The sequence below is a fragment of the Ailuropoda melanoleuca genome, chromosome 2 (assembly GCF_002007445.2).
Source record: "Ailuropoda melanoleuca isolate Jingjing chromosome 2, ASM200744v2, whole genome shotgun sequence".
NCBI classification, from domain to species: domain Eukaryota; kingdom Metazoa; phylum Chordata; class Mammalia; order Carnivora; family Ursidae; genus Ailuropoda; species Ailuropoda melanoleuca.
In genome coordinates, this window is record NC_048219.1 from 24132242 (window position 1) to 24158958 (window position 26717).

A 26717-nucleotide genomic window follows, 5' to 3' on the forward strand; every position below is an offset into this window, starting at 1 on the left:
TCTCTGTTTCTAAGAGACAGTTCAAGACACAATGCTGAAGCCCACGGGCAGATGGAAGAGCATGTGCCCTGCTGCAGAGCACCGTGCGGGCGTCTCAGAAAACAGCACTTGAGCTGTGCCTTGGAGGGCCCGGATTTGACAGACAGAGATGGGGGAGAGGCAGGATAACTCCGAACAATGAATTAAGAGATGCTCTCTAATGTCTAAGTGTTGACATTGGATTGGACGATTATGGTGTCAGGGACTCAGGGATCTGAACCCTCCTATTGCTGTGGTTACACCAGGAGGCAGAGAGGAAGAGGAATTTGGTTAAAGTCACATGAGGAGAGGGAGGTTTCTTCAACATCCGAACTCTGCCCCTTTCCTCACTTTGAGGACCCGCTGTTCACAGACTCCAGGGCTGGCTGTTCTTGCGCCTTCTCTCTGGCACCATCACTTGCCTCCAGGTCACCAATTTAGAAAAGGTGAATTCTCCATGACTCTCCTTCCACAATCAGGCAGTGCCCACGTCTCTTCCTTGAATCTAGCAGATCTGCCCTGTATCTCCATCTCTCTGCTGCTCATCTATTCTAGGCCACCACCACATCTGGCCCGAACGACTGTGACCACTTCTGGAACGTGCCCTCACCAGTGCAGCCAAAGGGATCTTCCTCAAGTGCAGATCTGAGCCTGTTACTGCCCTCATTGATTCTCTTTTGGTGATAGCCTGCATAGCTTGACAGGAGAGGGGGTGAGGAAAAAAACAACCCAAGTCCTCACCCTTCCTTTCCCTTCTCCACATTTATACTCCTTCTTCAGAGACCTGGGAAAAAGTAGGCAAAATGGAGCTCTGGCATTCCATGAAATAACTGTAATGCTGGAAAGCGGTAGGAGGGTGCACAGCCCTCCCGGAGTGTAGAAGGGAACTCCTTTGCTGCTGGAGAGAGAAGGAAAGGCATCAAGGAGAAAGAAGCTTTGAGCTGGGCCCTGAAAGATGAGCATGTTTTGACAGACAGACAGGAGGAAGCAGCAGGGTAACTAAGAACAATCCATGTGCCAGCGTCAGGCACTTAGCTCCTAGAATGATAAATGGCTCCACAGCACATCCCAAAGCGGCTGTGACCAGTGTGGGACATCTCAGGCTTTTCATTAGGCCAGGGCTCAGAATCTATCGGCAGCCGAAAGCCAGTTGGACATCATTTACTTTTCGACCAATGCGGCAGTAGACCAGATGTCCTAATTTATTTGTTGGTCTTCATATTAAAGCTGCAGTTTGCCAGTAAACAGGCAGGGTAATGATACCAGGTGCCCTTGTTAGGGGCTAATAATTGCTTAATCTGTCCACTAATTGACCCCAGCTCCCGGGGCAGCCCTCCATCAAGGAGCCAGCCTGCGCTCAGGGCCTGGCCATGCTGCCTCAGAGAATGGTAGAGAATGGCTTCTGGAAATGGAGTAGCTCATTGTGATCCATCCTCCTTCACAGATGAGCAGATTAATTGGGCTGCCAATTAGGCAGCTAATAAAAGGATGAGAGAAGACAAAGCCAGGCCAGAAGCTGCAGCCATCCAGAGCTCGCTTTCCCACAGTGAGTGTGGGGCAAGGAGAGGAGAGGTTTTAGACTCATCTCTTGGCTGGAGGTCAGATACAGTTCAACAGGAATCATTCCCCTCAATCAGGAAATTGGGAGGAGGGCCTTTGCTTTTGTGTGTGTGTGTGGGGGGCTGGCAAGTGGAGAGGAATATGAGGAGAAATGTGGAGAAAGTAAGAGTGGAGAGGAAGTGCCACCCCTGGCCACAGACCAAAAGCATCGCATGGACTGAGGAAGCAGAAGGACTTGGCACCTGCATTTGGACCCTAACTGGTTATTAGCCAGAGAAGCTACTAGCTTTCCCTGCCCAGTTTCCTCATCTTGAGACAGGAATAATAATACCCAATCTGGAAGACTGCCATGTGACTGCGTTAGAACACCTGTACTTGAACTGCCTGACACAGCACCTGGAAATGGTGATTGCTTTAATAAACTCACTGAGATTAAAGGCTGAGAGGCAACGAGGGCAGAAAAAGCAGATTGGAATTTGGAACTGGGGATCCTGGTCTGTGAGGTTTGTTAGTTACAAGACTTGGGAACAAGGATGGTGAATTAAAGAAGCCAACAAACCAGCCATCCAAGAACTTGGGTTCTAGCTGTGGCTCAGTTACTGGGTGAGCTTTAGAAAGACTCCAGCCTACTCTCATCTTCAAAGTTAGGAGAAAAAAATAGGTAATTCCCAAGGACATATCCCACACTGGCAGTCTGGGATTCCATCTTTTATTCCTCTCCCCCAGAGTAGAAGGATCCTCATCTATGAAGTGAGAATAATCTCCCTCCTGCAGGGAGACACAATCAACCTCCTCAGATCAGTCTCTGTTCCTTTGGTAAGCAAGTTTGCTGGGGCCTTTCTTTTGAACTGATTTAATCAGGAAGGTGGAAGAAAGCAGGACAATGGGAAGACTGGAGGCTTGAGAGGCTGGGGGAGAGACAGGAAAAGTGGTAGATGATCAGATATTATAACCAGGTCGCAGAGATCGCTGCCCTGGGCTGACCTCAGCCTGGTCATGATGAACCTCGCCAGGCAATCCCAACTATTCATGGTTATTTCTCCCAGTGTTCTTGGTTCAGGGCAGGGTACATAGCAGGTGCCTAATAAATGCCCATTGGTATACTGGCCCCAGGCATTCATTTGACCTTGACAGAGCATAGGGTTAGCTGAACTGAAAATCACTCATTCTATGAATATTCACAGGGCCAGGTCCACACCATATGCCTGGCATTGGAAGATACAGAAGCGGGTCCTGCCCTAGAATGTGCACGGTCAGAAAGCATCTCTAGTTGTAGTGACGGGCAGAGGCTCAGGTGGGAACAGCCCCGGGAGCCCTGAGAACCCAGGGGGCCTGGGAAGGGGCTGTGGAGAATGGAGATGTAAAGGATGAGTGGAGTGGGCCAGATGAAGGGGCTCCAGAAGAAGGTGTTCCGGGTGGGGGGATCCTGCACAAAAGCTGGAAGGTGAGGCAGGAGAAGGCCTGTCTGCTAACGAAGAGCCCTTCAATTCAAGAACAAAGCTTCATGATTAAAGGCACAGACTCTGAAACTAGACTATCTGGGTTTGAACAGCCGTGTGGCCTAACCTCTCAGGTGCTCAGTTCTGCATCACTTAAAAAGGAAAGAAGAAAATTATCGCGGGGGTTGTTGTGAGGATCTCACAACAGTGAGTGCTGTTCCAGACCCTGTAGAAGCAAAGTGTCTGGCTCATAGGAAATGGGCATGTGTGTTGTCTGAATCATTGCTCCCATTTGGTTTGGCTGAAGGTGTGCGGACAAGAGGATGTTGAGAGAGAAAGGAAAGAGGTAAACGGGGACTTGTCAGTCCAGCAGAAGGATATGAAGGGCACAGGAGACCACTGCCAAGTACAGGGGCAGACCTGGGCGCCCCCACTGCAGCGGGGAATGTGGTTTGGGAAGAAGAAAAAGCAGAGGGCTTGGTGCCCTGAAGGTGGACGGCGTGGAGGTTGGGGGCAGACCTAGCAGAGAGCCAGCAAACATAAAGAGTCTTGCGGTCAGGAGCAAGGGTCTACCCTGGTGCTGACCTGCAACGACCAAGGCCCGGGAAGTCGAGAGGCTGCAGCAGGTGTGGGGGAAGCAGCGTGGCAGATGGTGACACTGATAATGACATTATTTGTCTACCATCCCCAAAAGCATCACCACTCTTCGCTGAAATTACACAATCCTGGGGAAAGCTGATCCCCAAATGATGGAGATTAAGTTTCTGGTCCCTGGCAGAATGGGGCCTCAAAATGGAAAGTAAGTTCAGTTACAGAAAAGTCGGGAAAGTGACGTTTCCTACGCCCCGGAGGTTTGGGGATTGGGGCTTACATCCGCTGTTCAAGTCTTCCCTCCAGAGTGAGCTGCAGGAAGCAAGGCCAGTTCTACCTCCTGGCCACTCGCTTGCCAGCATGTAGCTCAGCGCTGGGAACAGGGAACGTCCTCAGTAGCTATGTGTGACATGAATGGATAAAGATGGAATGCACTGTACGTTCCTTAGCTGGGTTGACCTGTAATTCTACTGGCTCCACGTACAGGTAGAAAAACAAAGTCAGGGTTGTGACATCATTTGCTGAAGGTCTCACAGGGGCCTAGATGGGATTCAGATCCAGTTCTACTGGCTTCAAAGTGGTACCGTTTCCGTTTCGGCAGTATGGAGGAGTCAGGAGTCTATTTGCATTTGATTTGTAGGATGATTTGCATATATGCCTGCAGGATTTTCTCTCCAGAGAGTTCTGTGTAAGGTTTATTGTTGTTGCCTCTGCTAAGAGGCAATATGTTGCAGTGGGAGGAGCCCAGGCTTCAAACGAGACCGTTGGGGGTCTCTGCGGGACCCAGAGTGCGGGTCACATGACAGTAGCCACTCTAGGCCTTCCCCTGATCAGGCCCTTGTCTGCCCTGAGCTGAATCAAGGACTTCAAATTATGGAATCACATGGAGTCTGGCCCTGAAGAACCTAAGTTCACAGTCTTGGTTCTTACCCTTCCACCTCCAATCCTGCCCATTTCACAGATGGAAAGACAGAAGCTCGGGGAAGTGAAAAGCCCATGACCACCCCTTAGTGGGACTGGTGTTACACTTATACTGTGAGGCTGTAAGGGATAGAGAGAGAGAGAAGAGGGAGAATAGGTGAGGGATAGAGGTGGAAGAAAACAGTGCAGGGAGGTGAGGGAGGTGAGGGAGGAAGGGGCAAAGGTCACCACTTTACCATAGGAAACGTTAGGTTGTGCTTGGTCCTGCTGGTTGAGTGCGTGGTGTGTGTATGCGTGTATGTAGGTGTGTGTGTATCTCCTCTCTCCTCCCCTCATTTCCCCAGGGTAACTCTGAGGAGTGAGCTCCCTGGGGGAAGGCCAGCTCCAGCTCCACAGTCTAAGCCCTGGTGGGCAGCTAGGCCCAAGGCAGCAAGGCTCACTTAATCCTCACAGCAGCCGCTTGAGGACCATCTTGCTGCCCCCACTCTGCAGGTAAAGAAACGGAGGCTCTGAGAGGTGGGAACTTGCTGAAGGTCTAGGCCGGGAAGTGGAGGTGGTAGGACTCACACTCAGGTCTGCCCAAGTCCAAGGCCTTGGCTCTGCCCACTTCCCCATGCTGCCCTCCAAAGGGTGGCATGCCTCACCCACACCAGCGTGCATAAATACTGGTTTGATTGATTCAGTTATGAAGGATCTATAGAGGACAAGTGTTCTGCCAATGGCACTTTTGGGTGACAGTTGTCCCAACAACCCCAGGAAGCGTCAGTGAAAGAACATTCACTCGACCAGAAATCAGACACCTGAGGTCTAGTCCTGGCCAAGCCTCTGACTGGCAATCCGGTCTTCCTGGTGCAGAAGTGAGGAGGGCTCCGCTAATGGCTCTCTCAGGAGAACAGCAAGGAAGGCTGTGCCGGGGCATACAGCACAGAAGCTACACGCCTGGGTTTGGGCGCCCTGTGGGGGTCAGAGGAACCACACCAGGTGCGTGCAAGGAGCCCCATAGTAACACTTCTTCAGTGCTGTTCCAGACCCTGTCCTAAATGTTTTACGGCTATGGACCCATTAATCTTTACAACGACCCTATAAGGCAGGGTTCCTATTGTTATAGCCCTTTCAAGATAAAGGAACTGAGGTGCAGAGAGGTTATGGCATGTCCTCAAGGTCACACTGTCCTCCGTGGAGGGGCTGGGATTCAATGTCAGGCAGGCTAGCCCCAGAGACCGTGCTCACACACCCTCTGCCACAGGGCAGCTCCATGGCTCCTTGGACCTTTCACGTCATGGCTGGAGAATGAGGACAGTTTGGCCTCACAGAGGCCATGAGTGGGGTTGGGGGCAGCCGAGGGGTAACTGAGAATCAGCCATCCAACAGCCAAGCAGAGCCTTGAGGAAATCAAAGCCTTGGCACTTTTACCACCGCCCCGCCAGAGTTCTGTGACGACGCGACTTCACTCTGCTCCCAGCAGCAGGTGCATCAGCAGCTCGGCTGTGAGGACCGTGCTCCCAGCCAGATGGGGAGGACCAGGCCCCACATGTCTGTTCCCCGCTCAAGGTCACTGAGCCAGTTAATGTGGAAAAAGCATTAAGTGAGCTGAAGGTATCTCAGCCGTCCTTCCAGGCCTTGGACCCTGCTGCCCTCCCCAGAACAAGGTGGGCTGGGGAGGGGATCTAGCTGAGCCCTGTGGGGCTGTGGTGTGGCCTGTCTCCAGGGGGCTGAGAGACCCTTGGGAAAGACCATGCCTCAGTCTCTCACTGGCAAAGTCAGGGAATGATGCTGTCTTAGGCTGCTTCAAGAAAGGACACATTGTGTCTCTAGGGACAGTTACAGAGATAGGGAAGGAGGAAGACCAGGACTGAAGAGCTGGGGCCCAGGCCACATCCGTCACGAATTCACTGTGTGATCCTGGGTAAGCTGCTTCACTTCCCTGAGTCTCCCCATTCTCATCTGTAAATGCACATGGACTGTTGTGGGGTGCCCAGAGCGCACCAAGCTTGGCCTTCTAGCACTCCCCATCTCTGAGCAGGGCAAAAGAGAATGTACAGGCTTGGGAGACCCAGACTCAAAGTCCCCTTTTGCTGTTTACTGGGTATGCGACCTTAAGTCTCCTTTTTCTGAGCCAGATTTAGAATCCCAGAACCAACGCAGCCCCTTGGGATAAACAAGATAATCCCCATTCTCCAGATGTAGAAAATGACTCTCAAAGATCCAGCCCTAGGCCTCAAACAGCTCATGGTTTAAAGGGAAGAAAGAAATATAAATCAAATATATAACAAATCAGGGTGATAAAGATGACCAGTGGGAAACCACAATGCAGGTGCAAAGCAGAGGCTGAAGGGCGTGGGACGGCGGCCCGCAGGGGGTGCTTGAAATGAACGTTGGGAGATAGGAGGTGTTTGCCAGGTGGCCAGGAGTGGTCAGAGGAGCAGCAGATGCAAAGGCCCAGTGGTGGGAAGAAGGTTGTCCGTTCAGGGTTAGTTGTGTGGGGCAGGGCTATAATGAGAATTGGGCCAGGGAACCTGGCAAGAGCCAGGTAGAGGAGGGTTGTGAACGCCATGGCAAGGAGTTGGAGTTTATCTTGAGAAGCCATAAGGAAGGCATTTAAAGGCTCTGCCAACGAGTAAAGATTTATGGAAAGCCTGTGGGATGGCATGGAGTCTATCAACTAGGCACCATCCAGATTCCTTTTTCGAAAAGCAGGCTCAACAGAGAAAGCACCTGAGCTAAACTCAATTTCTCTACGTCTCAGGCCTTGTCTGTAACGTGGGATGGTGACCCTGCCCTCTGTCTGCTGCCCGCAGAGGAGGTGGGCCTGGGAGTTCAGGCTCCCAGAGCTGAAAGTTTTGACGGTAAGGCTACTGTCTTTTTGAACAAGGACAAAATAGTTGCATCCGATCAGCTGGGGGAACAGGTCTGCTGCCAAGTTTAGTAACTGACAGATGGCTGCAAGTAGAGGGGTTGGTAAAACCAGAAGGGACCTGGGAGAGGTTACTGCAAGGACAGTGCTGGGAGGAAAGAGGATGGAAGTGAGAAGGCCAAGGAGTAAGCTGGGGTGACTCCAGCAGGGAGTTAAGACACCCAGGCTCTTCCGAGCGGCTCAGCTTTGGGCAGTCACTCACGGCCCCTGAAACCCAGGCTCTTGGTCTGAAAGACGGGGGGAGGCAGTCCTGTCTAATCACAGCATCGTATGGATACGAATAGGAAAAGAAGACACATCTATTTGCTTAGTGCCTTAGAGTTTACAAAGCAGGTTACCTGCAGCATCTGCCAGAGTGCCGCGGGGAAGGGGGTGACATCTGGGTGTCTGCTGAGTGCCCAGCACAGGACTGCGTGTGTGTTTGCATGCATCTTACACCAGCTTTGCAGCAGCCTTTGCAAATAGGTATTGATATCCTAATTTATTTTAGATCGAAGGAAACTGAAATCACACTGCTAGGAAGCGGCAGAGCCAATGTTTGATCCCAAGACTGTCTGATGGCAAATGGCCAGATACTTCCACGGCAGTCCACTGTCTCCCTTAAGCAACATCATTTCTATGGGCTTTCTTTAATATCCCTTTGACCTGAAGGTCATTTTGAGACTCAAAGGAGACAAATTACTTCACTTCCCCAAACTTACATAATGATATGACATTGAAAAATTAATATAATTAAAATAAATTACATTAATGAAAATAAATAATAAAAATAAAATAAAATATGTAAAATATGTAAAGTCCTTAGAACAGTGCTTGGCACATAGATAGTATCACATATCTGATATACGATCTACCCAGCAGATAGGTAAAAACGCAAGCATGTTGCTGAGAATGTGGGACAGTAGGAACTCTCATGCATTGCTGGTGGCAGTATAAAGGTCTCAGAAGGAAACTTGGAGCTATCTAGTAAAGTTGAAGATGCACAAATCCTGTGTCCTGTCAATTGCCTTCCCCGGTTATATACCCTGGGAAAGCATTTGCACACAGGCACAGGGCAACTTACATAAGGACGTCTGTATCAGCATTGCTTGTGATAAAAAACCCTGTACATGACTGAATTGTCCAGGAGAACAGACAGGTAAGTTGAGGGACCCGGCAGACATGGGGTAGAGTACCTGGTGAAAAGAAGTGAACTATAGCCACACTTACCACTACGGGTGTTGGTGAAAACAAGTGCCAGTGTACAGAACGATATGTTTTTTTAACTTTATAAAACGCTCAAAAACATGCGAAATGAAACTCTACACTGTTTAGGAATGTTTATGTGTGTAGTAAAACTATGAGAAAGATGACAAAATTCAAACTTATAGCTGTCTGCGGGAGGAGAAGGGTAGAAGGGAGGACAGAAGATTTAAAAGGAATAGGTAATATTCTGCTTCTGAAGCTGGGCATTCATTAAATTATTTATATATTATTTATTGAATATACTTATAGCGCTCACTAATTGTGTGTACGTATGTATACATGTATATATATGTATATGTATATATACTCTTGACTAAATATGTATTTCATGTGGACTAAATACTTAATAATAAGAGGAAATGCAATTATAAAGAGGTATAGTTGAGATGAAAAAGCATGTCTTATCTACCTCTGGTTGTCTGATACAAAGCACATTTCCTTGTTCATAGTAGGTATCTCTACAGTTGTTTAAGTGAATGACTGAATAAATGAGTGAATAGATAGCTTCTAATTCTGATTCCCCCACTTTACTGCCGTCCTACCAATATACACATTGGCCCTGGGGCCAGATTTCTTACTTTTGCAAACCACCGGAGACAAGAAAAACCAGGCTCGGGAGTGTGATGTCTCTCTGTGGCTCATCCTTCACTGCACATATGAGAGAACTCCACTCAGCCCTACGTGCAGTTAGTCAACATTTATTGAAAGAAATACTAATGGAGACCAGGTGTAACCTCTTCAGAAAAGAAGTAAATTCGCATCCGAGATAATGACTCTGCATGTGACCACACGGCCCCAGAGGCCCTCACGGTGCCCCAGTTGGATGTGGGGGGTGGGCACAGGATGCCCATGAGGTTTTGAAACTCACCTTGGCACACAAATGACGACGGTGTTTCCCCTGGATGGACTCTTCCCGTGATGAAGACTACCTTCTGCTCTGCCCCTTCCCGAAGGTTGTCTGTAAGAGAGAACAGAAGGAGGTTGCTCAGGAGGGCAGGGAAAGCTGCGACTGGGAGGTGGTATGTGGGAGAGCAGGCAGGGAAGGGACTGGGTGCTTTACATTCATTTCTTAAATCAATGGGTTAGAATCATTAAGGTCCAGCCATTACTGACTAATTAAATTACGTCCCTGACTACCCAATATTAAAAGATGACATTCCTATTGGTGTAATCGATCATGTTAATATTACAATCATCTGAAGATGTCATAGGAGTGAAGCCAAAGCCCAGAACCACTGATGGTGACCCTGATGGCAAGTCGTGTATGCTTTCTGAGTTTCAATTGCTCATCTCTACATGGGAGAGTATTAGCGATGAAACAAGCTTACACATTGCCTAGTACACAGTAAACAGTAAAACATAGAGTAAAGAAAGTAGCCGTTTCTATTAGTCATAGTAGCAGCTGCCATTTAATTAGTGCCTTTTGTGTCAGACATATTCTATATATTACTTACAGTTCTACAGAAACGTGCACAGTTAATATTCCTTTTATAGAAGCAGAAACTGATGCTCAGAGAGGTTATATAATTTGTCCAAAGTCACACAGCTAAGATTAGAACTCAAGCCCTTGTTTGGCCTTGATGAAGTAACAGGGACCAGATTTCTCTCTCAACTTAAACAACTCAAAATTGGACAAACATACAAGACAACTGTTTTCAGACAAGAGGCCGTGCAAGACTAGTATATGGAAAAAGGGGCACAAATGGAATGTGCCCTCTGATTGCCCCAGCTCTTTGCCTGGAGGCCCATTCCAGACCAAAGAGCAGAGAGGGGTATCCTGAGCAGGCCATGGAAATCTCACTGAGATTAAACTTCAGAGAGTCTGAAGCAGGTGGTGGTTGGGGGAACTCTGCACATTTCAGAGAAGACAGAGGTCTGTGGAAAAAGAATCCCAGAAATCTGTCAAGGAGTCCTCAAGAGCGTTTGCGGGGTCCCAAGATGTGCATGCAGAGGGTGAATCTCCATGGTGTTGTGCGAAAATGACCGGGAGCTGTGAACTGCGTGGCCGTCGGGGCTCACACAGGGCTAAGAAACATTTGAATTCCCACAACCAAGGTGGCAGTCCTCACTGATCATTCAGGGCATTCAGCAGGGAACCCAGAATATGTCTTAGTGGTGGGGCTAAACTACTCTAGATTCATTCTAACAAAATTTTAAAATCACGAAAGGACCATACTGGACAAAAGAAACTTAATCGTCTGCCATATAAAGTGAAACTCTCTTTAAGGAAAGACAACAAAATCCAGACACTCAACAATGTACAATTCACAATCTCTAGCATCCAATAAAAAATCATTAGACACATAAAAAGGTAGGAAAATATGATCCAAAATCAGAACCCAAGCTCTTGCTGTTTTGACATAAGTCTCATTTGTATAATAAAGTTTAGCTATTGTGCAGAGATCATTAGACAAAAGCAGTGGCCAAGAGTGACATTCCCAGAAGAAAGGGGCAGGAGGGTACTTAGTCCCAGGCAGAGTAAGGCCAGACCAACCCAGAACAGAACCATGATGGGAAGGAAATTCAGAAATCAACACTGAGAAGAGAAGTTGGGTTAATGAATAATACCATCTGTGTTGGAGGATAATCTGGAGGGAGAGAGGAGGTAGAAATAATTAACAGGCTTTTTACTTCCGAAATGCTAGGGACAGGTTATTTTCAATGTGGTTTATGATCTCGACAGTTGATGCACCAATGTCTGAGACTAAAATTTAAAAAAGAAAAGTATTAACTTTACTAAGCCTGATTCTAAAGGCTTGGGACGTGCTTGGCCTATTGGGGGGACTGATACTGAGGTCACTGCTTCCCTAATACTAGGTGTCTGAGAGGCAATGAGAAACACTATGGAGCCAAAATTCATTCTTCCTCCCCCCCCAAATACATTCCTGAGAACTCACCCTGTGCTCAGCTCTGTGCTAGGCACCTTTAGGAACAAAGGGAGAGAGATTCTGTTTATGGTTTAAAAGAGGAGTTAGACACCTGAATATTTCCTAGACTGAATACAAGCTCCTCCAGGGAGAAGCTGTGATTTTCATGGTTATTTTTAACACCCTTCCCAGGACCCTGTGTGGAATAGCTGCTTGGGAATTTGCTATCGATTTAAAAATACTCGAATAGATCATAGCTTATCTTATTTAATCTTTATCATACCTCTATGAAGTGGACAGTATTAACCCCATTTTATAGGTGAAGGGACTAAGGCTCACAAAAGGAAGGGACATACCCAAGGTCACCTGGCTTCCCGCCTAGGACCCCTCTCACTAGCCTGTCTCCTCCTGGATCGATTAGCAAAAACGTTAGATCCCACGCCCGATGCATTTCCACCTACAATGTACACAAGAGAGTTTGGTTGCATCCCTTTTTGCTGGTGGAAGTTGAGCTACTGCCTTTGTATTTATATTGTTTTTTTCACTTACAAAACAAAAAATGAAATGCCACCAAGCCCTTTTAAAAAACACTAACACTGACCCCATCTATCCCAGCAGTCCAGAAATGATAAATAGCATTACCAAGGCCCTTGGTGAACGCTACCTTTATGGATGTCTCCCCTGACCTGGTATCAACTCAACTGCAGTTAGCATTTCTGCTGACCACAGAAAAATGCAAAATGGGCATTCTATTTGCACACTAATTTTACTGAGCCCCTGCGTCTTCATAAAATGATAACATGGGGCTAATAAAAATCAAGCATCTCGGGTGCTAATATAAGCAAATGTTGATGCAGGCAGGTAACAAATTGCTTTGTCATTTAGGAGGCCGTAAAAAAGCATTACAATCATCTTTAGGCAAAATGGATGGGTCGCCTTTGCTTAGCTTTTAGCTTTCATTTGCAAAATCAATTTAAGGTAATGTAGCAGCTCTGAGGTGGTGTGACATGGGACAACCAGCCCCCCCCCCCCCCCCCCCCCCCCCCCCCCCNACCGAATCTCCAGACTCGTGCATATTCTTGGAGGAGGCAGCAGGGATGATGGAGGAGGTACACTTGAACAAAGCCAGGGTGGAAAGCAGCTGCACAATGAGACCAAGAACAACCCGTACGGGGTGATGAAACTGAAAGTTCATTGAGGGTGACTCGCTCAAGGATACGAGGGCACACTCACGGGAGCCGGACAGCCACACCAGGCCCCCACTCGGCAGAAGGTGCTGGAAGCCAAATGTGCTTCATGCACATGGACATACACATGCATGCGTACACACACACACACGTGAGCACACACATGTGCATGCACAAACACACATGCACCCCTTTGCCATTATATCCCTGAAGGCCGGGAGACATTAAATGACTCATCTTAGTTCTCAAAGCCCAGGACTGGCAGAGCGAGGCCCCACCCAGGCAGTCTGACTCCACCTGTGTCCCTAAATCCCACGCTACTCTGCTTCTGGTGAAGGAGGACAATAATAGTAACCAGTCACGATAGCAACCAAGTAATATTTATTCAGTACTTCCTCTGTGCCAGGCACTTTACATGTATGACCTTATTTAATGTTCATGGCGACCCAATGAAACATCTACTTTGCCTCCCCCTCTTTTATAGATTAGGAAATTGAGATCTAGAAAGGTGAATAACTCATCTACACCAGCACAAGTAGTGCACGGGGCGGGGGGAGGGGGGGGCAGGACGAAACCCCAGGTCTTCAGGAATCTGAAATGTATGCTCTTCACACCTCTTGGAGATTAAATAGGATCCATGGGGTGGTTTAAAAAAAAATACATCCGCAAATTCTTTGCAAATCTCTTCTCTTCGAGAGGTGGAGATGAACCCCCTTCCCTTCAGCGTGGGCTGGACAGACAGACAGGCTTACTCTAGCAAATAGCGTACCATGGGGGTGAAGGCATGTCACCATTTTGAGATTAGGCTATAAAAAGACTGTGGCTTTCATCTTGGGTGCTGTTTCTCTCTCCTTCATCGCTCACACTGAGGAATCCAGCTGCCATGACGTAACACTCTGGTAGCCCGTGGAGAGGCCTGTCTGGTGAGGAACTGAAGTACCCAGGAATAGAGGCCAACCAACACCATGTGAGCAAGCTTGGAAGGGTACCCTCTAGTCCCAGGTGACCACAGCCCTGGCCACCAGCTTCCCCCAACCTCCGGAGCCAGAGCCATCCAGTGGAGCTGCTCCTGCCCTCCTGGCCCACAGAAATTGAGAGATTACAAATTGTTGTTCTAAAATGCTGAATTCTAGAGGAAGTTGTCAGGCAGCAATAGAACAATTAATCCCCCTGGAGACAGCCAAAGAAACTTGGCACCTTACCTATTGATGCCCAGCCTGGGTAAGACCAGAGCCGTTAACCTTGGTGTCAACATGGAGGGAGAGCCATAATCCATCAGGTCCGTTATCAGTGGATCTGCAGCTGGTGGGAGTGCTAGAAGATGCCGAGAGGCCCTGCAGAGCACTAGCTGGGCCCTCTGAGGACAAAAGGCTCCCAGAAGTTCACATGGTCAGTTTGGTTTCCCTATCTTCCCTGACAGTAATTCCGACAATCACTTGTCCTAGGGAGTGAGCTGTTCTGTGGAGGAGGAAGGGATGGTGAGCTGGGAAGGGAATGTGGACTGTTACAACAGGAAAATGATCCCCCCCCCTTTGTCATTTTCTTGACTTCAGGATCCCTGAAAGCCTTCATAAAGGCAAGAAAAGACCTTCCTACTAGTTTTCAAACCAGACCGATGTCCTTGTTTTCTCTAATATTCCAGGGCCCAAACTGGTCCACACTACCTCGAAGCTGGAGAGAAAGACCTGCTGGCAGCAGGACCAGCACTGTTAGCTGGCACCTGCCCAAGGGCCCACTCAGGACGAGAACGGCCTCGTCACTTGTATCCCTGTGCCGGCACACCCTTGCCAGTCTGTCCTCCACCGGCCACCTGAGCCGTCTTCCCGAGGCACAAATGGGAGCCTACCACTCCCCCTGCCTGCAACCCGTCAGCAGCTCTCTGCCATCCTCTGGGCAAGGCCAGCCTCCTGGGTGTGGCTCCCCTCTTCTCTGGTAGCTGGTGGCAGCTCCCCTCTCCAGCCCCTTCCCCAGGCCCCAGGTTCAGCCAACTCCTGGCAGCATCGTCAGCGTGAATGCTGTCCCACACCTCCACTCTTGGGTACACGCTTTGCTCTCTGCCTGGCACGCCAGCCCCCATCTCATCTGTCTGGCTTACTCCTACTCAGCCTTCCAGACTCTGCTCAGCTGTGCCTCCTCTGGGCAGGAAGAAGACGGAGCGGTCGTGGATCGGACTTGTTCTAGGCCACCCCTGGTGTTAATATTAGTGCTACATCCGATCTCCTCAGCACAATAGTTTTGACTTTCCCCTATAACATACGGTGTGTGTTGAAGGTACGGTGAGGCTATCATTCTGCTGTTGATACTGACAGTAAGGAGGGAACAGGAGCTGAGAATGGCTGAGAACACGCTCGAGGAGCAGAATTTCTTGTACATACATTTATGAGAAAATGGTGTTTAGGAGGTGATCGGCAGAGCTTTCTTGGAGAACGTGAATGCATCTGGGTAGAGAGGAGACTTGATGAAGGGCAAAGACCTCTGGGGCTGACTCAGCCAAGCTGGCTGAGGATGAATCCCATAGAAGGAGAGGGCCGGATGAGGGACACTGGTCCCTGTGTTTCTTCTGTCCCCTGAGGGGGTCAAGGCCTGCTGGCTCCCCAAGCAGATGGACCAGGGATCCTATCCAGGCCTCACAGATTATGGTCCGTGAGGCCTCTGGGAAATTAGTTACACGTTCTAAGCCTCAGTTCCCTGTAAAATGAGAATAATAATCCCTAGCTCGCAAGAGAAACCTTAAGCAAGAGACTTTAAGTCCCTGCCCTATGGCTTTGCCTGTAATAGCAGGTCCCATTTATTGAAAGAAAAGCCGCGGGAATAGGGTTGCTCAACATTACGGGTATTTTCAGCTGGGTAACTGCGTGGGGCCCTGTGCTGTGTGCTGAACGAGGCATCTCCAGTCCCCGCCCACTAGACGCCAGGCGCTCTCCTCTCCCCTGGTTTGATAATCAAAAACAGCTTCAGACATCACTAAATGTCCAATGTCTCCTTGGAGGCAAAATTGCCCCTAGTTTGGGTATTTCATAAGCCTCTGTAAGAATATTTTACCTTATTCAGACCAGCCTTGTCACTATCTTCCCAGGCAAACTTTTAATCTCTTAGACTTCCTGTCTTTTCCCCAACTCCTCCAAAAAGCCTTCCCAGATCCCTCCAGACCACAGTGCCTTCCCTCTCCCACCCTCTGATCTCACAGAGTTCATCTGGACCCCTTATCTGGTCGTAAGTCATTTGCTGCCTCGCATAGGCCGGACCAAAAGCCATAACTTGGACCTGTGCTGCCCAATGCCACTATCTGCTCTTCTGGGCCTCTGGGCCATCATGAGAAAACGTGGTGGTGTTTTTTTCTAATACTCGTTTTCTTTAACACTGCAGGGCCCAAATGGGTCCATACTACCACGGATGTCTGCCACGGGAGTGAAGGACAGCCGAAAACCTATGGGCGTAAATACAGAGTGTGAGGGCCAGCTGTCACCTTCATGGTCACCTTGACAGAGGAACAGCACTCCACTCAGGCCTCCGCTGCTAGGCGAGGAAGTTTACAGAGCCTCGTTGCCCCGGGCTGGCACTCCAGGCCTGGGAGGAGGTACGCCTGCAGCCTTCAGAATAGGCTAATGGCAGGAAGGCTCTCCCTGCCACCATCTGTCTTAATCCCAGCACCTTCCAAGGGCCTCCAGAAAGTCAGAACCAGACCTGCCCACTCTGACTTCCTGCTGAGGTGGGGTCTCCTGGGAAACAGAAGGGAGACTCTGAGACTCCCCGTGGGAGCTTTACTGGGAATTGCTGTCAGAAACGCTCGTGAGAGGTGGGCGTTATGCAGGATTGGGGCAATCTCTATGGTGATTTGAATCAATCCCACAAGGAGCTCTGGGCCAGAAGGGCCCTTCACGGTTGTTCTAGGAGGCAAGGCACAGACGGATACTGGATGTGGGCTGCCTCCAGGGCAGGGGCGTAACCTCAGGCAAGGCAGCTTCCTTTGTCTGAGTGCAAGTTCCAGCAAGGAAATGGGCTGCCAGATGTCAGCCACCACCACTCATGGGAAATGAGGGAACTGGTCCTGAAGGGGAGTGGATCGTACGCAGTGTCTGTTACCCCAGCCTTTAGCTGAAGCAGCTGCAGAGAACAGGGCAGACCGGAGGCCCCAAACAGGAAGGCCGAGGATCTTTTTCATTTTAGTGCAATTCTCTACACATGTTCTAACATTGACCAAATGCCAAACTTGGGGCTGGACCCTAAGGACATGGAGATGTACCAGACGCTGTCCCTGCCATCCAGGTGCTCAAAGATGAATGGAGAAGAAAGCTCAAGCCTGGCTTTGCAGTTCGAATTCAAACTTGAATTCTAGAGTCAAATGGGAGGGTTAAACCCAAGCCCTGCTGCTCATGGCATTGAGCTCTGAGATCATGCATTTTCTCCTTTGCAAACTGAGGATAATGATACTAACAAGGGATCTTTTAAGAATTAACTGAGATAATGCATTGGGTCTCTGCACATGACCTGACGCGTAGTATGTGTTCAAAAAATGGTAACTGACAGGGGACACCTGGGTTAAGCATCTGACTTTTGGTTTCGGCTCAGGGTCATGAGATTGAGCCCCATGTGAAGCCCCATGTCCATCCGGCTCTGCACACAGCAGGAAGTTGGTTTGAGGTTCTCTCTCCCACTCCCTCTGCTCCCCTCACCCCCAAAGAATAAATAAGTTTAAAAAATGGTAACTTACAAACACTAGAGGTCACTTGGTCCAATTACCCGGTCTTACAGATGCAGACACTGAGGTCACTAGACTCTAAGCAACACTAGAGCCATGACTTTGTCTTTTTCATAATTTGTGATTCCCAGGACATCACACACAGAAGGTGCTCAATAAATCCTCCTGGCATGGTCGTAGAGTACTCATTGCTCTTTGGTTGAATGAGCTTATGAGGCTAGAACCCAGTGCCCAGGCTTCCCCCAACACGTGTTCTGCCTTTCATCTCTCCCAGCCTCTAGAAATTCCTCACCAGATTCCATTTCAGCTTATTAGCAAATGCAAATTGAATTACACTGTGCCCTTTTGCAACAAGGACAACAAAAACAGTTTCCCCAGGAAAAGAGGGTGAGAAGAGGTGAAAGCTGGGATGAAAGTCGAAGACAATACATTCTAATCAAACTTGATAAATATGTAAATTAAAGCAGCTAAACAGTGGGCTTTGACAAATGAGTAGTCGGTAATGGATTTTTCCACAGCTAAGGCGAGAGTTCAGCCTGCCCGCTCCTTTCCCTGGCACCCCGAGCTGATGGGGCAGGCACCGGGATGCCAGGAGGCAGAGCAGAGAGTTAATGCTTCCTTTAATGCCATTTGTGGAGCGCATGCCAGCTGCTAGGCATGCCTGTGAGGGGGAGAATCTCTGTCTCCCGATAGGAGCCGAGGGAGAGGTGGGGAAGGGCCACACTCGCCAGACTCCACAGGCTGTGTCCTGAGGAGCCAAGACCACCAGCTGTCCAGGAACATACATTCAATTCCTCCAGTGGTTCTATTGCCGCCTGGCGGTCTCACCAACTCAAAAGTGAGTGCCTTCCAGTTTTTTCTCCCCTCACAGGACCTGACATAGGGTGTTGTTCAGAAAAGAGATTTCCTTAGCTTGCTGCATAGCTCCAAACCGACCCCTTCCTATGCCCACTCTCATCTCTGTTTTTCCTTCTGCAAAATTAGCTGCTGGATATTCCCAGATATGGGATACAAGAAAAAAAAAAAAATCAGCCGTTGGAGGCAGCTCAGCGGAAGGCCCGTCTAGCATGGAGCAGAAAGGAGCCAAGGGACTGCAGGTCCTCTGCAAAATACAAGACCATTGTCATTGTAAGCCCTAAATGCGTGTGGGGATGGGTAGTACTTAGCAATAGACAGCCAGAGTAATTGCTACGAAACTGATGATTCTAGCAGATTTTTAAACAATAGGTGAGACGCGGTGAAAAAGGAAGGGGTTTGAATAGTTTCTGTGTGCCAGGTACTTTTCATACATTATGATCCAGGTCTCCCCAGACCCAGGGATAATTGTCTTATTTTCCTCCTATCACAGACAAGAAATCTGAGGTTGAGTGCATTGCCCAGAGCCACCGAACAAGCAAGAGTCACACGTGGAATTTCTATCTCCTTTCTATCTCCTGAGTCCAGTCTTTCTTCTGACACCTCCACAGGGAAAAGCTAGTTCCTGAGTTATACCAGATAAAAGACCTTATTTTGTGTGTACGTGTGTGCAAGCCCACACATACATCTGCTTCTGGCTCAAACTCCTACAAATTCCTGAGTTCTTGTACAAAGTTATCAAAATTGAAGTCCAAACAGAAATTCAAGGTGAATGGTTTGCAGGCTTGGAAAGACGCTATTAATACAATTTCCTCAAATAGAGAACCAGTATTTATGAGGGCTCAAAGTAGCTTCAGGAGAAGAGTTTCCTGGTAGGGCCGGGAGGAATGTGATCCACGGCCAGAGCTGAAGCTCCGTCTTGCCCAACGCTGGAGGAATTCAGATTTGAAGAGTGTTCTTTCTTTCCTATTGAGATCTTCATTGACTTGTATAAAAATACCACTTTCAATCTCAAATCCCCACTGGCATCTTTATATAAGCACCGAAAATGCTACTGGGCTTTGGAGATTTCATTTAATGAAGGAAAAGTATTTCTATTAAAGAGTGTAATTTTTTCTCTCTCTCAACACAACATCTTCAGAGGAGCCAGGGAAGCTGGATTGTTCTGGGCTCTGGGGAAACAAACTAACCCATGTCTCACCCATGATGTGGTTACACAGATTACAAAATGGCAACAGCTAAGGGAGGCAAGGAAGGGTGGGTGACGAGGGGGAAATAACAGTGATGATGATAGACGAGCTCCTACCCAGGCCTTCACAGTTTAAGAAGCACTGGCTCTCCCGAGGGGGAGAGTGCTGTGGCCACCACTCAAGAACAGTCCCCCATCTGCGTTGTCTGAACAGCACCCCCGCACCCCTGTCTCTCCTGGGCCCTGTAATCCCTTCTCAGATGCAGGGACCCCACTCTCCTGCTTCTGGTCCTGCAGGGGCTCCCCGTGCACTGGAGGCAAACCCCAGCTACTTAGTCTGGCCTTCTTTCCCCCTGCCTACTCCCACCCCCACTTCCTACCCCTCCCTCACCTGCTCACCATGCTTCCTCACACTCCTCTTCCAGTTTCTCTGCCCTGTATAGGGGGGCTCCCCTGGCTTCTAGAAGCTGACTCCTTACCACTGAGGTCTCTTCCTGTCAGCACAGTAGCTCCATGGCAGCAGGAACTTTGTCTTACTAACAGCTACAGACCCAAGTCTAACACGGCACGTGGCAGACACACATGCCGACTGCATATTTATGGAGTCAATAAACACAGCTAACAGGTATTGAGTGACGTGTGCTGGGGAAGGGGAGGGCCAGGGGAATAAGACCACAGAGGTGGCTGAGGTCCGCAAATTATCCCAGGTCACACAGCTGGTGACTGCCGAGACCAGATCTCTGTAGAATGAATGTTAAAAGCTGTGCTCCTGCTGCCTCCCTGGAGCTCCTCCACCCCCTGACAGAGGGGGGAGCCACAGAGTGCGAGGGGGTGGGAGGCACTTATGTACAGCTGTGCCACTCACTAGCTGTGGTCTTGGGAAGGTCAGTCCACGTCTGGGTGCCTCGGTCTCCTCCTCCATAAAAGAGGAACCATCATCATCATCATCGTTTTGGGGTAGTTGTGAGGACTAGATGAGTTAAAATAAAGCATCAGTAATAGTACTTGTCGCATGACAAGCCCTCAACTAAACGTTTACTATTCTTCGTCATTCAACAACTCTTTCTTGGGCTCCCGGTCACCCCCCTGCCCCAGAAGCCTCCTGCACCGCCAGGCAGCAGGGTACCCTCTGCTCTTTCCCCTCCTCGCCCCTCGCGCTCTTCCAGCGATCGCCCATCTGTATGATGGTACTTTGCTTTGCTTTCGGTCTCTGCCTTTCCCCTCTGGTGACTGAGCTTTTTGGGGGCAGAAGCCCTGTCTTGTTCAACTCTTCCTGGCATTCATTTCTTTTGCCTGAGACAGAGAAGGGCATTTTGACATGGTTGTTTTAATGTAAAAAGTTGTGAAATGACTGCACCAAACTGTAAAATGCTTCTGAAAATTAGCAGGTGCTGTGTGAAGCAGCCCCCCCAACATGCCCGTGCAAGGTCTGGTCTGCGCTATCCTTCGCTCCCACCAGTTCCTTACTGCCCCTGCTCCCCTCAGCTCTAGCCTTGACCCGGAGCCCACCCGAGCCCAACCTCTGTCCTCCCCCTCTCCCCTCTGCCCCCTCCCCAGAAGTCTCACCAGGGAGGGGGAAGTTCGGGGGCGAGGGGAGGTAGCCTGAAATGTCTCCTTGGCACATTATTTGGCCATGTTTTTTAAAAAGGCTAAGGTGTAATGGTTTGTTTCCTTGGCTGTGTCAAAATGTCCCCATAACAAAACGGTTGTGTCAGAGCTGCTGCATCAACGTGGCCAAAACAAAAGGACTGTGTCAAAATGATATGAACTCTGCAAGGAAGCCATCTGCATGCTGCGGTCCTTGATAGTGGAACTCAAAACATACACCGTTGTTAAGTGCATTAACAAGCAATCAGCTGCACTGAACACCAACTCTCCCTGTGCTAATTCCTTTTTGTTCCACTGAGGGTGTTCTACCACCCTAAGGATCAGAGAAGTTAAGGATGCTGCCTGATGTCACACAGCAGGCCACAGAACAGAGACGACTAGAGCTGAGTATGGTCCATTAATCTCCCCCCTTTTACAGCCAAGACACCAAGAGAGAAAGTGACTTGATCAAGGTCTCCCAGTGAATTGGATTTTCGCATGTTAGGTCAGAAACATGTGGTCGGTTCTCGGATAACTTCTCCACCCTGTGCACTTACTTCTGGACCACGGTGTCACTGTTGGACTCGTGGCACACACACTCAACAGAATAGAACAGCTGCCGACAGAGCCTAACAAAAGCTCTAACTGCCCAAGTCCTAGGCATGCTACTTGAAAATTGGATTGGCCAAGTTCTCGGGAAAAGAAGTTTTCGTGTCCAACCAGGCAGGTTGTCAATATCCCATTAGCCAGGCAGCCCGCTGGGGCAGGAAGGCCTCTTGGTGGCCCCGGTCTGCCTGAGGGAAGGCCACCCGCCACTGTGTGGGGCACAGCACAGAGCTCTTTGCCTCTATTTCCATAATTGATATTTCCGCAGCCTGCTAAAGAAAGAAACCTCTGCTAACCTGAGTTAGGAAATGATCTAACCCTACTGTCTTCATGGCTTCACAACTTGGACTGAATGGAGTCTATCTTGAATAAAATCAATTACAAAAACTTCATTTACAAGAACAGATTTCCAGAGGGCGCGTTTATGGAGTGGTGTTATCCTAGGCTAAGGCTTTAAGGGTAAACCTGGACCCCTGATGGAAACTCTGCCTCGGATTATCCCTGGGCCACCTGGACTGGAGTTGGGCCTACCAGGTTTGAAGCGTGTGACAGAGGTATGCCGCTGAACCTTGGTTTGCTCAGAGGCCAAGTGAGGAGACGGATGGCAATCACAGGGCCCCACCAAGGTGGCCTCTGGTGTTGCTGGTTCCAGGAGCTGCAGGCCCACTGTGGGGCAGACCCTTGTATCTGGGAAGGCATGGGGGGGCCTGAAGGTGCTGTCAGACACGTGAGGCCTGAGAACTGGACAGGTTCACATCACAGTCACAAGCAGGGTCTCTGGCACTGTGGCAGGGATGCTGCTGCCATCTGGCCATGTGACCTTGGGCAAGCCACCTCTCTGGGCCTCCCTCAGCCTTCTCGCCTGTAAAACGGGGATCATGGTGGACCATCTTGCAGTTGCACTCCGAGGAGTAAATGGGTTGGTAATTTGGAAAGCACTCTCAGCCCTGGATGCATATTAGAACCCCTGGGGAACTTTTTAGAAATACTGATGCCCAACTCCCCCGCCCCCACCCCTGCCCCAGCCAGGGCTCTGCAAATGGAGCTCAAAGCAAATTCTTCTTCGAACGTGCAGTCACAAATGAGAAGCCCCGGTCCAGCGTGACAGTCAGTGTGGGCCAGGCCCTCTGCTCGCTGGGTTCTGACTTACTTCCCCCTCCATCTCTCAGATGGTCTCGTGGTCCCTCCAGTTCTAAAATACTGCGATCCAGGAGGTCTGGAGGACCCAGGAGGTGGCTTGGGATGGCCCTGATCAGACTACAGCGGTTGTGACAACAAGGAGAGGGTATGGAAGTGAGTGGACAAGGAAGCATGCACCACACAGATCACCTCTCACAGACACAGTCCCTTCCTGGGAACAGCACAAGATGACTACGATAATAGAGGGATGTGCACGGCGTCTCTGGGAACTCCCAAGGCTTACAGCAAACAGACTGGATTTATGGTGGAAACAAAGGCCACCTGCCTGAGAATGAGAAAAGGCCTTTCTCTAAGGAGCGAGGAGGAGGATAAAGACATTTGCAGCTGGGACATAGAGGGGCCCCATACCTGCCCGCCAGGATACAGAAGCCAGCTCCCCAGACGGACGGTAGGAGAAGGGAAACAGGGAAGTCACTGTAGTTAAGCATCTGATCCGTGCAGGCAGCAGGGGCCCCACTGCATCTCGAAGCTCCTTCCTTCCCAGCAATGTCCTGGGGGGCAGGTGTTCTGATCCCCATCCTGCAGACCCCTCAGGAGGCAGGCAGCTGTGCTCGGATCCAACCCAGCTTGCTCTGATTCCAGAACCCCACGCTCTTTCTCCTACAGCTGAGTGCCTCACTTATCCAGAGCTTCCTGTCCTCATACCCTCGCACACCCAGATCATACCAAGAGCCAGAAGGAAGCAGGAGGGTTGAGAATGACCCAAACCCAGATCCAGAGTCCTCACATTAAAGGTCACGTCCAGTCTCAGGAGGGTTTGTTCAGGACACTGAGGTGACAGGGAGATCAGTCCCAGTTTCTGGGACAAAGAGAGCTAGTCTGTAAGCACGGAGTGATAGAGGATGGGAAATGGCAAAGTCACCATAAAGAGATGTGGGCCCTGCCAGGACATGGTTATTGACTGCCTGACACTATGGACACAGCGAGGGAAGCAGGTGTCAGTGAGCTGACACACCTCAGGAGCTGTGGCAGGGCGGTGACAGGCCTAGCCTGTCTCTGTCGAGGGAGAGGGCAGCCTGACAGCACTGAGGTAGGAGCCTGCTCAGTATAACCGGTGCCACAGTGGGAGTGAGCTCACGGTGGGGGTAGGGGTGACTACACTGGGGGCTGCAGTCCTGGGACCTGCCTTAGCCAGCCCTTAGACCTGCCCTCTAGCCCCACCTCTGCACTCACGCAGCTGCCTTGTGGATGCTATCCAGACTCCCCCTGGCCTTCCCTTGTCCATGCTACTTGTCTCTGGTCTCAGCTTGAGGGGGGTCAGGGCTCTCACTAGGGACCATATGGGCTCCATAGCCCCTATCTCTTCACTCAAAGACCTGAGGTGAAAATGCCACCCATCAGAAAAGTCCCATTCCTCTCCACTCACACGTCATGTGTGAGCACTGAGCCCTTGGGGTGACCAGACAAGGCAGTGATGGGGCTGTTCCCCAGAAACGTACCATCTAGTAACCAGGTAACATTACAAAAATGGAAAGCACGTTTGCTTGGGAGGCCTGGGGGCTGAGGAGAGTACAAGCCAGCAATCTGGAGAGTGAGAGAAAGATGGGTGCTCGTACTGGATCCGACAGGTGCTCCGGCACACGCAGGTGCCTGGCTGCACAGCCAGTGTCACGGGCCCAGAGCGCCCCCAAAGCTAGCTCTCTCTCTTGGGTCAAGTTCCAACCCCTGACCACAGCCCGGATGTGAGCGGAGCTGACCCAGGGCTGGGCTGGGATACTGTCGCTCCTCACCCCAGCCCCTTGCTGGTTCAGAGTCAAGTCCAGGTTCTGCAGAGCAGCGTTTGCGCCTGTCCTTGCTAGCACGTAGTAGGTGCACTGTCTGTGAAGGCTGACGTGAACGGGACCACCACCCTTTGCTTGCTTTCATGCCGCGCCTTCTTTAGCACCCAAGCCATAAACCTGATTGCCTGGGAAGAAGGCGAAGAAGGCCGGCTTGCACGTTAATGGTGCTAATGTGGCAATGACAAGGTGGCAAATGTCTGTTTGTCTTCCCTCTCCCAGAAAGGCCATCTTCTCCCATCCCGAGTCCCCACAGTATCCTTTCAAAGCCCTTCTCTTTAATGCCAAGTGGAAGAGTTCCAGACAGCTATTTGCATTTTCAATTCTAGAAATCATTAATATTTTAAAATTGCCAGCACCACAGTTTACTAACACACTTATATTTCTACCTGCTACTGGAAGAGGGACATTTTGTATTTGAGAAATATTCAAACATGGAGTGGTTTCCCAACTTTCGTTCCAATCCTGCTTTCGAATCCCTGCTTTCAGGGGCTCACAGTGCAGTGGGGGAGATGAACACGGATGCGGACAGCGAGAATTCTGAGAGCACCGTGTGGACTGAGGGAGGCACAGGGGACCGGAGCCAGGGGAGCTCTTGGCACAGGCTGGATGGGCAAGTCAGGTCTTAGAGGAGGGCTTCCGATTCCAGGGGAACATTTTTGTAGACGGTGGAAAGAATAGGAGAGAATCGGAAGACCTGTGCTTAGGGCAGCCCTTTTAACCACTTTTAGTTGTCATGACAATAGGTTGAGGTTAAACTCAAGGGTCTTTGAGTCAGACAGGCCTAGGTTCAAATCCCAGTTCTGACACCATTGCTGTGTGGCACTCATCATCATTAATATTTTCTGTGCACCTTCTGGGTGTCAGGGAGAGGGTGGGCTTTGCAGGCCAGCTCAAGGCAAGCCGGGTCACAGTCCGGGACCTCATCTTGCCTGGCTCTCCACCCTTGTACTGCACCCCTGCCCTCACCAGTGTGGAGGTTTCCCTTAATGCTCACAGCCACCCTGCTCTAACTCCTGTCACCCCTCTTTCACAGTATAAGAGACCAAGAACCAGAGAGCTTAAGTCATGTGCTCCAGGCCACACAGGTAGCCGGCTAGGATTCGACCCCTGAGCTTGGCCAGGAGTCCACACAGAGCTCTTGTGCCTTGAGCACTTGGGAAGGCACCTGCTGTGGTTGCTACTGTCTTTCAAAGCCCGGCTCATGAATCTCTCCTGTCCCCTGACGTGTCTGGCCCACAGCCCCAGCACCACTGCCATCCTGCTGCCTGCCCCGCCGCTCCTGAGCTGCGCCTCCCCCTTCCCCTTTCCCTGCACTGTTCTTGGCACACCGTGAGGCTGCAGACAAGGTTTGCTAAAAGGATCGAGAGAAAACAATATTAGCCACAGCAATTCCCAGAAGAAAACGCTTGCCAGAGATCTCTAGCCTGGACACGTCAATATAAAAATGACACAGCTATAATTTGCTTTCAGATTCAAACTGGGAAGGTGAACTTTGACCCTGTCAAAAAATGAGAACAAATTAAATTGAAACACAAAGTCATTTCCCTTGTTCCAGGGCTCTGGATTTCTAATTAATGTGCAGCACAGCTCAGAAGGCCGCAAGGGGGTCTGTGAGGTGGTGTCCGCTCCCTCGCCAACGGAGCGGAGCTCAGGAGAGCACCGTCCGTCCATTTGTTTGTTTTTCTTTCCTGGGATGTCTTGTGCTTCTTGTGGTATCTAGGTCCATGGATGAGAGCAGTCCCGGGCGATTAGGAAAAAATAATAGTTGCTAGAAGCTGACCTTGTATAAAAAAACACACAACAAAACAGCCCTCAACACAATCACTCATCCACCCTGTAGGGGATGGGACGGCAACCACAGTGGCCCCGGCGGGGGGGGGGGGGGCCCTTGGGGGGGGGGGGGGGGNAGGCTTCTGTACCCTGGCCCCACCCCCCCAGCTCCCACTGCACTCAGAGCCTTGGCGGGGAAGCGTGGATCAGGAGACAATGGTGAGAGACAGAGACCTCACTCAGTTAACAGCAGGGCAATCAGTAGGTGCTCAGCAGGTTACAAGTGAC

At 50.0% G+C, this 26717-nt stretch overlaps 1 protein-coding gene across 1 annotated transcript in view; it reads right to left on the minus strand.

Moving 5' to 3' along the window:
* AGBL4 (ATP/GTP binding protein like 4) overlaps positions 1-26717 on the minus strand; it is a 1364734-nt gene that overhangs the window by 112761 nt on the left and 1225256 nt on the right. The window contains exon 7 of the mRNA XM_034652232.1: positions 9557-9646. Coding sequence (XP_034508123.1) covers positions 9557-9646 — 90 coding nt within the window. The remainder of the gene's footprint in view (positions 1-9556; positions 9647-26717) is intronic.